Genomic DNA, 12698 nt, shown 5'->3' on the forward strand with positions numbered 1-12698 from the left:
CATGCTTATCAAGGACAGAGGAAGATGAAAGCATGTAATTTGATGAGGTAAAGCTCAGTGGAACCACATAACAACAGTCTTAAGAAAGTGAAAAAAAAAAAAGATCTCCTTTACCAAAACACAATCTGGGAGCTTATCGGCTTTCGTCTGACAATGACAATGAATGAACCTCTGATGGCAACACCCAGCACAGATATCCACTGTCTTGGCCCTAGTCCCACTAGCGTCTTTTATCACACATGTCAAATGTGTTTTAGGTGCAGAGATCTACATATGAATGCATGGCAATTTAAGTCGATGCATTTCGGTCAACGTGTCCGGCCTCTGTTCTCCACACAGCCTGTTTACCTGCGAGCAACCAAAGCCTGTACAACTTGATTGTTCAAAGAAGAAATGGAGACCAGAAGATTTCCAGACCCAAAATCTTGTTCCTCACCTACAAAACAAATTGTGCATGCAAATATGTCGACTAGAACCACTCTGTTGGGGAGAGATCATGGTTTGTGGTTAAACAATCCTGTTGACTGTTAGAATGAAAAAGTCAAGACAATGTGTTCACGCAACCACACACACTGAGCATCTGAGGAGATGGAAAAGTGTCACACTCGTCCTGACAGTCCTTATTCACAAAAAGCCACAAGAGGTGGGGACCCAAACATACAGTAGGCTGAATGAACGACAGTTGCTGACGATATCCAGTGAAGAATGTTTACTCAGAAAGGTCGACAGAAATCCACAATAACATTGTGCAATCTTACTGGCATTCACTGCATTCACTGACCTAGTTTCAATGGTTTGTTACATGTGTTTCCTCCATTGCCAGTGTTCACTGACATGCTGAGCCCACGCAAGATGTTAGCTTACAATGTGGTAAGACTGTTCTTCAATGTAGTGCAATCTATAGGTATAATCAATAATATCAGGCTTTCAGAGTTGTATTGTACATAATGCCACTGGAGTTAACGAGAGACGCACACCAAACATGCATATGGTCTCAAATAAATCCCTGTCTTACTTGACTTATCACTCATTTTTGAGGAAATAGTTCCTTTTAGATATGAAAATACTGCTGAATGTAGCAATGCTTGTGATGTAGTCAATCTCTACATACTAGAAATAACCTTTAATTATTACTCATATTATAATATTAAGGATCTGCAATATACTAGTGACCTGTCCCAGCCTCGGTTCCAACTCCCTCATGACCCTCAAAGGATAAGTAGTGTAGTTTATGGATGGATGGATGGGTAGATAGATGGATGGCTGAATGGATGGATGGCTGAATTGATGGATGGATTATGCCGACATCGTCCGAGGCCCAAAAGTCCCCTCATGAAAGCACATTTGAAATCACCAGACCTGGACTTTAATCTGCAACAAATTGCTCATAAATATCAGTTTGCTTCATATGCTTGAAATTTCGTTCTGGGTAAATGGTGAAAATGTTGAAAAAAGCCCTATCTCGCAAAATGTTCAAGAAAGAGGAAAATAGTCCTGGATACACTCCCTGATCCACATCAGCACCTAAATGTAATGTGATATTCCCTTAATACCTCGGTTCCCAAACTGGGGTACATGTACCCCCAGGGGTACGCGAAGTGGTTCAGGGGGTACATGGGGAGAACATTTTATTTGAGTTTTCAAAGTGAAAAAGCCCATTACATTTTCAAACTGAGCTATAAATAATCATGCATTATTAAATAGTCTAAATAGCCAAGTCGCATTGCCAAAAATACTCATGTATACCCATATTCAGCAAAATAATTACACTGCCAATAGAAGTTACAGGTAGGTTAGTGACCGTTAGTAAAAACGAGGGATGGGCATAATTAATCGACAATCGATTAATTGATCCTTAAGAATTTCCCAGATGACATTTTGTCATGGACGTAATTCTGTTGCGTTCACTGCAAACACTGCAAAGCTATATGTCTCCATGAGCGCCTGAGGAGTCCACTGCTCTCTTTAAGTAGGAGGTCTAGCTCCAAAGCTAGCCCCTTCGGACCCAGACAGAGCCGGCTCTGGGTATGGGGTGACAACCACCGGACTGAGAGGTCGAGAACCGTCAAATCCAGCTAGCTCACAGCAGCTAGCTGCACTCTCATCGGGGCTTAAGAGAACAGCAGCGCATATTTTCAAGTGTAACCAGTGAGCGGTTCCCGTTTAACTGCCACAAGAGTTGTTCACCTTGTAATAAAGACCTATATTTTCACTGCATTTTAACAGAGCCTATAAATAGTGCATTTTAATATAAAATATTAACGATTAATCAAAAATCGATCGTTAATTCTCTCGACAATCGATTAGGAACTGACAATCATGATTAACAACTGATTGATAACTGACAATCGAAAGATAAACTCAGTTTGATCTAAACTTACATCTGAGCCCTGAAATCCCTGACAATTTCAAAGTTTCAAGTGTTATATGCTGTATACGTGCGTCGGGGGGGGGGGTACGTAGCTTGAGATTGAATGTCTGAAGGGGTACGAGAGTGTAAAAAGTTTGGGAACCACTGCCTTAATACAAATCAACAAAGACACAAACAAACAGTCAGGAGTGAAAATATGACCTCCTTGGCAGAGTTCAAATAAAACTAGCCTACAGGATACAGCACATGATAGTCAACAACTGGACTGGTGAAGTAAAAAAGATGGCGGAGGGAATAACAGCAAGGAACACCTCCCTGTGACATCGGGGAACACGTCCAACCCTGTTTCCATGGACACTTCATGATCAAAGCCTCTGTGTTATGATGCATGCAGATAACATACTCTGGTTTGTACTTTTGAATAGCAGCAACCAGGAAGTACCCCAAGGAAACAAACTGGTTTCCAAACCAAAGCATCTGACACAAGTTACAGTCGTAATTGAATCAAGCCAACCGTTGGGTTTCCCTGAGATGCCGTCCACTGCTCACTGTGATCTCAGAGCAAAACAAAAAGATGACATCAGAGAGGAAACAGGAAAGAAAGAAGAAGACATGCTCCCAATTACAGGACAGTGTCATAGATTAAAGAACAGGGACTGGGTGTCTTTGCAGAGACATGTAGTGCTGGGGCCACATGGATGAGCTACCACTGACAAATGAAGAGATTAACTGTGTCTAATGAGATGAGGTGGCAGTTTCGAGGTTATGTGGGTCAGGACTCTTTTTGGATGGAGTTTAAAGGGTAAGGTTTGTTATACCTTTGTCTCTGTAGTATTCCTATTGTGCGTATCATATAATCAGAACACATCTATATTCATCTGTGCCATACAGTGATCCACTGATATGGGCTACACTGTTGCAATTGCTGACACGTTACCTCATGAACATTATAACTGAATTTGTCTATTAGTCTTCGCCTTCAAATTCATTATTTAGTTCTGTTTATAACATTTGCTAAAGACTAAAGAGGCCTGCCGTGTAATGAGTCTGAGACTGTTTCCTGCAAGGTCTTCAGTAGGAGCCAGCGGGTTAGAGCTGATGACAATGTAGACAGGTCCAACAATTGAAAGACCAGTGAGAATGTTTATTTTGGTTAATTCATGGGACTTGCTGACAGTAAGACAAGTAAATGGAAGGAGAGGAATAATAAATTAATTAATAAATTAATTAAGTATTGATAGAAACAAAGAAAAATTTCTCCCTAAGTTAAAGAAGTGAGTCCCTAATGTTTTTGATTGATTTTGGGAGTGGTTCATTGGAGGAAGATGCCTCAGGCTCGTTAGAAGGTTGAATCCATTGACCATATTTAAATGGACAATAATATTCCAATTATTGACCTTAGTTAGAGTAAGATATAATTTTGATTATGAAGTTTATAGGAGTTGCCAATAGAATTTTCCACATGAGATTCCTGTTTATGTGTTAAAGAGCATAGTGTGTTTATGACTCACGTCAACATTCTTTCTAGTTGGTTGTTTAGACTCCAAGAGGACGTTATAATGTGATAACGACATATAAATGTCTACTCAATGCGACAACTCCAAATGTATTCATTCCATTATTGCTTTTTCTGAGTATGACCGTATTAATCAGGAAATGCTGTTTAGGTAGCAGTATCTTATTCAAGCTACTGGCTTTATTAGGTCAATATCTAAATATTGGTGTCGATGTTAGCATTGCTATTGTTGATTTGTTGACATTAAGGAACCAAATGGAAAATCACCTGCCTTACCTTTTAATGTAAACCTCAAAAAAAGTGCAGTCATACTGGATTCATTGACAATCATTTATTATGCATTCACCAGATAAATTCACAACACAAAACACCATATTAAAATCTGCCTCAACTGCCTGCGTCTTGTACCTGTGATACAGCACAGAGGCAGACGACAGAGATTACAGACCCTTGCTGCAAAGCACACAGACACGTTAGTACGTCAAGTCAGTCTGTCTCATCCTCAGTCCTGAGCTGGAGCGAGGGGGAGAAAGGTGAAAGGCGCAGGGAAAGGAACCTCTTCACAGTGCTTTAGAAATCAGGTAGTGGTTCAGGCCCCTTTGCTCTGGATCCACTTTTACCCACGGTGGGAGTGAATCCCACTGGAGCCTTGAGTTTCTCTGTCTTCACCTGCCTTTCACTTCTTTCTGTCTGAATAAAGAGGAAGCACTGCTGACCCTCCTCTTTAAACAACAATAACAGAGAAAGCTTTTTCTTCACAGCTCTCACCTCCTCACATCACCATGGTTCATCGGCCGTCTGGTCTGACCAGAGAGTACAACAGTTTTTTCACAGGGCTGTAAAACACTGTAAGAGCATCACCCTGAATGTCTGAAGGATATGGATGCCTTGCTAGAGTTAGCTACATGAAGGTCTAAACTGGAAACTTGATTTGGTATTTTAAGGATACTACCAGTGGGTCGCACTACAGATCTGCATCACACCAGAAACGCAGCTGATTATCTGTCATATAACATTATGGCTGCATAGTTTCCTATTTTGAGAGTATTTCCTGCAGCTTTAAGAATATGCAGATAAAGCATTTTCAACTGAAGCTCTGGATCCAGGCCCTGTTTTGGGTCTATTTCTATGTACAATGAATACATTTTGGTTATGCCTTATATAAGATGCAGATCTAAATAGTAAGGCAAGGTGGTTGTTAAATTGGCCATATCACTCGCAGTAAACAAAGGATAGGTGAGTTGTAAGATTTGTGAGTCACAGAGCTTTTTATATGATTTCATTTGAGCATTTTAAAAAAACTCTCCAGACACAGAAACCCACAATCACATGGCCCAGGAGATGTTAGCCGTGTGCTCCTTGGCCTTCATGCGAAGCACAGCGATGCTGGACGAGCGCCTCTCAAACTCTGGTTTGGTCTCGAAGGTGTGGTGGCCGTTGGCCGCCGGCGTGAGGAGAGAGTCTGCACTGAAGAAGTTGTTGAGGGATACGTGGCCGAACTGGTTCTGCTGATTGGGAAAACCCATGTAGCCGTGGTCGGCGGCGCCAGCGGCCGAGCGGGGGGAGTGTGAGTAGGAAGTGACGCAGGGCGGGGAGCCTCGGGGCAGCACGCAGGAGGAGACCACGGAGCCACCGGAGGCCGGGTTCGGCCATAGGTTGTTGGAGATCTGTTGGGGAAAGAGGGTGTTAGATACGGAGCACAATGAGTTTCATAGAATGGAGATCTAACTCACACTCCAACAGTGGCTGCTGAAGATCAGGACATACAGTCAGAAGCTCTGTAAAAACCTGTAAACAGATGCTAATCACACAATATAGATGTAGTTATAAGAATGTTAAAGTTCTGCGAAGTGTGCTGAAAATAAAAAAACTCAATAAATCTAAATATATATAATTATTCATCGCAATGTATCACATTTTTAAGGGGCTACAAACGACACAAATCAAGTAAAATAATTAACATAACATTAGCATTATACTACTGGTTTTCAATGTAGTTCCAGCATGCATCTGTTAAAATACAGGAATATTTTGTAAAATGATTAATTAACAGAAAAAATGTAAATGTAAATAGGTTGTTCCACCCGAAAAATATATTCTAAACTCTAGTGGTGTCTGTGTGAGCTTTTACTAAGTTTTGGTTTTATTTGCCCAGGTTTTGAGATATGAGTCGTTCCATAAACAGTGTCCGGTTCCACAAGAACTGGTCCCAATGAAATCTTCTGACAAATATTTGAAATATGTCGTCAAACAGTGACACTTCTTACGAAAAATAAATGCTGCCATTAAATTATTTTAAATGTTATAATTTTGTAATGCTGCGAGGGCCACATGGAGGGCGAGACCTTAGAGACAAAGAAAGCACAACTGTATTTATGAGTCTACTAATATAGAGGTCAGGGAGGAAATATGTTTTGGTCATATTTAGTTAATGGTTAATATGTTTACATGCACAAAGGAATGTCATTCATGTCTCATATTCCTCATTGGAATATGAGACATGAATACCAGACATCTGGTCAGCACAGAGTAAACACCACATGGCAGGAGCGTCTCGTCAGCATGTCGGTCTATAAGGTAAAATACACCGATGGCTCTGTCACATAATAAATGACCTATTTTCCTAAAATGCCAAGATTTCAATCAAACTGAGAAGACAAGCCCATGTAAGTACAGTAAGTAACATGTTATAAGTATGGAAATTAATCTGTTCTTTAACTGCATTTAACTGCATTTGGTTAAACCTCTGAATCCAGCAGCTAAAGACTTCTTTATTATAATGACTACGTCAAAACCTACAGCATGTTCAGAGAATACAGAAAATGCAAAGAGATATAGACTGAACCAACCGGCTAGTGTGCAACATAGGACAACACCTTAGTTTACAGAAAAGACCACAAGTCAATTGTGGTTGGATGAAGAGTTTTCTTTTGACAATGAGATAAACTGACTCCAGCTCCGAAATGTGGCTGTAGCATGAGAAGCAGCTTGGGCCGGTGGAACGTTTCCTAACTGTGTGCCTTCCTGACAACATGTGCCATTAATCAACTTCAATCTCTACCCAGAGCAACAACAATGGCCAAAATCCTTGTAGTAAACAAAAGAAAAAACAAACTCTTTCAAACTCACAAGAAAGCGACCCATGCCTGCTGAGTTAGGGGACACACATAAACACCCACTCCCCCACTCTCTTAGAGTGACAGTAATCTGGATCAGCTGCAGGACAGGGCACGGCTGGTATCCAGGGCCATCTATCAGAAACATGTGCGAGGACAATGAAACAGTCCAGCAGATTCTTTGACCTGCTCTTGGACCAGGCCGTAGCACAGACTCCAACATCCTGTGCATTTCGATTTGTGATTCTACTTTTTTTTTCTTCTTCTAAATCAACTCACAAACTGTTTTCTTTAAGCTTGAAATGTGGACACACACTGCTGTGAGAAGAGGCCGTCTGCATATTTCCATCCTTAAAAAAAAAAAGAAATCAGCACGGGCCTTGACAACACCACTAATCTCGGTTTGTGATGGACCCAGAGGACGAGCTGACACTCTGCGTCTCCTCTCACCTCATCTTGTACATGACCTTTGTCCAAAGTGCAAGATAAATGTTCAGCCAACATGAAATGTGATATTAGGCCATTCATTCCGCCATGACACCTCGCAGCCTCTCTAATCAGCGTCCCGGGTCTTTTGTCTGAAGATACGTTTCATAATAAGTGATTAATTGCGCCGCAGTGACAGTTTGGCTGCTTTGTGCAACTTTGTGCAACCTGTGACTCGCACGGGGGGGATGCACCTCCGACATCCCGTCGGATCCATGCGCCCTTATATGCTTTTGATGAATGGCTTTAAACTCCATCAGATGTGGATTTTTTTTTCACAGCCTTTACAAAGTTGAACTCCTGTAGAAACGTGGGGTCAAACTCGCCTGTGTGTAGCTGTCGGTCCTCGGTAAAACGGATAAGTCGTAGGTGGCCGCGAAGTGCGTCTTGGCCTGTTGGATCTGCCCGTAGCGCTCCCTCTTCCTCCACTTTGCTCGTCTGTTCTGAAACCACACCTGGTAGGAGAGAGGAAGGAGAAATGGAAAATAAAATAAAACAAATCAATTTAAATAATGTGACTTTTTTCTGCATAAAATACATGGTATATTTCTCGAAAACATGTTAAATAATGTGTTGAAAAATAAGCGCCGTGACAATTATTGGAAAATAAATATTTCTGTAATGAAGCAAATAAAAATCAAGTGTGTGTTAAATTTACAAATGTGTTTTATCTGATAAAAGATGATGAGGTGTATTCATATCAGCTACACTGGTGGATTTATATTTTTACGCACAGCTCCTCATTCCTGTTTTATCTTCTTAAACCTTCTTTTTCTTATCTCACGCTTTGTCGTGTCCAGCAGTTAGACTGAAAGAAAACACTGAGCCCGCTGATGTATTGTACCTGCACTCTGGCCTCCGTTAACTCCGTCCTCATGGCCAGCTGTTCCCTCACGTACACGTCTGGATAGTGCGTTTTCTGGAACACCTTCTCTAGCTCCTCCAGCTGCGCGCTGGTGAATGTGGTCCGGTGTCTCCTCTTCTTGCTGCTGGACACGTTACTGTCGCACTTGTCCGCCATGTCGTCCAGGTCCGTCCTTTCCTGCCCGCTGGTCACCGGGGACTCGCGCAGGGTGCAACAACTGTCCATGGACCTGCCGAGGTCCGATTGCAAATTGCCCTCGTCTGTTTTTGGCACACCGTAACTGGCTGGAGAGAACAATTGACAAATAAGTGAGAAATATTCCTTATATTTTATTTCAGCACATGTTGATTGCAGTTTAGAGCAAAACAATGATTCAAGTAGCAGAGTAAATAAAGTGTGGACTGCACGAATTAGTTTCTACCCCTCCCCAATAAACGTTAAGTCCTTTTTCATTATTTTAAATGTATTTCCTTTATAATCATGTCATCAAAATGTCAGAATTTTTAAATAAATACATTTTAATTTTTTTAAATGACAAAAACATAAAATAATTTCAAGAATAATGACATCTAATGAGTTTATCTGAATTTGAATTACGCATCTGAAAATTTGTGGACAAACAATATAGAAAGAAAAGAAAGCGATAATATCACTGCATGATACATGTCTTCAATTGTGACTTCTAGTTTTTAGCTCTGGTACGGTGCAGATCCCATAAAGCACAAGGATGGCGCATAGAAAGCCAGTCACACAACGCAAAGTAGTTACGCACCGTTTTGGTCCACGCAGGGCGAGGAGCGGTGTTCGTCGCTCTGGAGCCCAAAGGCCTGCGAGCACTTCGCGGAGGACTTGGTGAAGTACTGCGCGCTGTCCAGGCTCTCCATGACTTGGTCCATGTAGTAATCGCTGGCCTTCATCGCTTGGCTTTTCAAGGCAAATTTATCCTCCATGTACTCCATCATCTCAACCGGGATCCACTCTGCTTGAATCTGATGTCACCATTGAAGAAGACGCTCTGATCGCGCGACGATTAGCGGAGCGGTGCTTTGTGATGCAACAATTTGCCAATGGAGTTGATTTGCTGTGTGTTGAAGGCAGATCGTTTTTATAGCCCCGAAGAGAACGAGAGTCTTAAAGGAGAACCCTGTCCTCCTCCTCCTCCGTGGATGTGAACCAGCAGCCAACTCCTCCCACGACCCCAATCCAAACCAGATACAAGTTTGAAGTGAATCTAGACCCACAACGACTCTGAGAGGAAACAATCACAAGTGACTGTAATGTACAACATGTTTACACATCCACAATGAGCCCATCATTTATCTACACCTTCACCCTGGGTCTGAGAAAACCTGCCCTCTTCATCCCTGTGTCTGAAGTAAAGGTCGCTGCTCTCTCCACACACACACGTCAATTAAAGACTATTTTACCTGGCTGCTTTCAAATAAGTGTACAGCAATATGTCGTTCACGTAAATAGGCGCAAAATTGCATTTTATTTTAATGATTTATATGTTTTTTGTTTATGTTATGACTCTTTTCTGACTTAGTGCCTTGCTCAACTTTGTACTTCGAACGCCCAAAGGCGTCATGTTAATATTTTACCATTTATAATTCTTCTAGAAAATAAAATACATTTAAACTTTTAATATAAAATAAGGACAGAAAATGAATTTTGTTTTTTTATTAATTAAAAACATAAGTTCGTCAAGACGAACCCGTTCACAGCTACATAAAAGCTTAAATAAAAAATATATTGCATATATATAATATATGGCTGCACAATTTTATTATTTTTTTTTTAAAGAAATTGTAGAAATGACAACAATTCTAACTTACTCCCTAAATGTACAATTCTATCGATATTAACGGTTCCACGCTTGCTTCATTCCGAGTTAAATAACGGGATAATTAACTCCTTACTATATTAAAAAGAAAAATACATATTCTAAATACAGCTTTAGACGTTATTTTCGCTGTAACGTTCAGTGTGTCGCTAACTATTTATTACCTACTACTGGGTTGAGTTGCGCAAGATTAAAAAAGTGTGTGATTGAATGTAAATCTAATGTCGGCGCAGTTTGATTCTTGCTCTCATGTCAGCCACCATCTGCAAATTAGTATGCTTTATATGAATTTTACGTTTAGAGTCAATTGTTTGCAAAATCCTCGATATGTTTTTCAAAAGAGAACCAGCTATGATTGTAAATTGATTTTCTTTTTAAACGAGGACAAACTTAAACATGAAGTAAAAACCACGCTCTGCCTGTTGGTCAATAAGAGCCTCGGTGCATCTTCCTGAACTCTGTCGCTTTATTCTTTAAAATTTGCAATACATGAAATCAAATGAGGATTTCATATTTGAGATTCATGGGTCCTGTAGAAGACGTGTTGACCTTTTCTGTCTTTTCAATTAAAGAGCTAACATTCCTCTGGTGCAGGGAAGTTGAGTTTCATTGAACCCATGCAGACTCCCCGGAGCAGCCCGGACTCAACAGGGAGGTTTTTCTTCTAAAAAGGACAGGAAGTGGGCTTCTTCTATTTCTTCTTATTGGTGGAATTATGTTACCACTAACCAAAGCCCATCTCCCACCTCCACATCTCCACCCTGGGCCACACCACCTGCCATGCACACCATGCGTTGCTTTGGTTCGCTCTGGGGTCAGTGGCAGTTACCTGGGGCTGCACTGTGCCACGGGATAAAATATAAAAATAAATAAAGGTGCTCTTAAGTAGCAGGGGGAGGGTGTCCTATTGGGCTTCTAAGATGACCTTGCGCACCGGCTCACGCTGAGGAGAAAATGTGAAAAGTTCAATGTGGTCTGCCGGAAGTTTGGCTGAAGACTCCCGCCACAGTAGATGCTGGGACCTGTTTGTAGAGTTGGAGGGATCGGTCACCTCCAGGCCCTGCAGTTTCTCAGTGCTGCCGCCAAAATGTCATGTGAGCCACCTGGAAAGACCTACAGATTCATTTCTAATGAAAAAACATCCACTGCCAGTTTGTTATTACATTGTGTATATAGCACTCATCGTGGTCAAAATAAATATGATTGAACTGAACTAATTATCATTCATTTCAGTCTTGATGTGACTGAACCGAGTCCAACGCGACCAAACCAGGGCCGAGAGGCCAAAATGTGCCACTTCAGAAGGCAAGAGCATGACATCATGATGCCTGAAGCGCTCCAGGGTCTAATTTAATCCGTCAAAATGTCTTCAAAGTTGGGCCAGCTATGAAACACAAAATCGAAGCGAGTTTATATTCCCCCAAAGCACAACATTTTGAGGAGGTTGTGAATGTCATCGGAATCTGCAGAACATTAGGCTCAGGAAGCTGAACATCAAAATATCACAAAAAAAGTTAAAGCTGCAGTTTTGGCTTTCAGAGATTGTTTGTTTGTCCTTTGCTATTTTTCAATGGAGTTGGACATTCCTGAGTCATCGGGATTATGAAACCAGTTAAATTAATCCAACCTATAGACTAAAGTAACATTATGATTAAAATACAATGAGGTTGAACATTTTTGTCATATAACCACTTCAAGAGTTTAAAAAGGTTTTACAGGAACAACATCAACAGAGCACCTAGCAACAATCAAGACAGGCACACATCATCTATTTGCATATTTAAGCAATTTTATATACAATAACATCATCACCACTAAAAAAATCTAAAAGCTTATTTAAGTGGATTTTAATATTTAATCAATCTAAAGGTGAAAATGAGTCTAGGCAACATTCATCAAAAGAAGCATGTATACACAAAGAAGAACAGCGAACAACTGTCACAAGCTGCTCCAGCACAAACAATCTATGATATCATGTTTATTGAGTCCAGTAACAAAAAGTAAATGATTAGCATTTAAAAAAAGAAAATTAGACAAACCTGGAGATTTTTTTGCTCCTGACACAAGAAGCTATAATAAATCATGCCACTGAAATTATTTTGAATGAATAAAAAGATATATGACTGTATTATGAAAAAGTTAGCGATCAATAATGTGTGTGTTTAGATCTACAATCGATAAAGTACATTTTAGATGATTCTATTATATTTGAAGAATGTATTAAGTATTTTTTGGCATAAATATCCTCTGTATATTGTCTTTCTAGTGATTTTGCTCTATACCTTCACCTCTGTCAAATATAATAAGAATCTGATCCAGCAGTTTTCATTCAGGGAAGCTTCAACTTTTATCAGAATCCTGTGAAAAATGGTTTCTGCTTTTCAGGGTAACATTTTCAGGGTAACTTCAGACATTCCTTAGTTTGTATCGCTTTCCGATTTCTTTACTTTGGATAAAAGTGTTGGTTAACTGTGTCACAAGGCAGAAATAACAGCTAACAG

The 12698-nt window shown here is 40.5% G+C and overlaps 1 protein-coding gene across 1 annotated transcript; it reads right to left on the reverse strand.

The window, feature by feature from the left end:
- Positions 1-4232: 4232 nt before the first annotated feature.
- alx1 (ALX homeobox 1) lies at positions 4233-9316 on the reverse strand. Its single transcript, XM_062390568.1, has 4 exons — positions 9127-9316; positions 8334-8638; positions 7816-7944; positions 4233-5554 (listed from the first exon to the last, which is right to left on the reverse strand). The coding sequence occupies exons 1-4, from the start codon at positions 9314-9316 to the stop codon at positions 5213-5215; spliced, it is 966 nt and encodes a 321-aa protein (XP_062246552.1). The 3' UTR covers positions 4233-5212.
- Positions 9317-12698: the final 3382 nt, after the last annotated feature.

This window comes from Platichthys flesus, chromosome 6, assembly GCF_949316205.1.
Source record: "Platichthys flesus chromosome 6, fPlaFle2.1, whole genome shotgun sequence".
NCBI lineage: Eukaryota > Metazoa > Chordata > Actinopteri > Pleuronectiformes > Pleuronectidae > Platichthys > Platichthys flesus.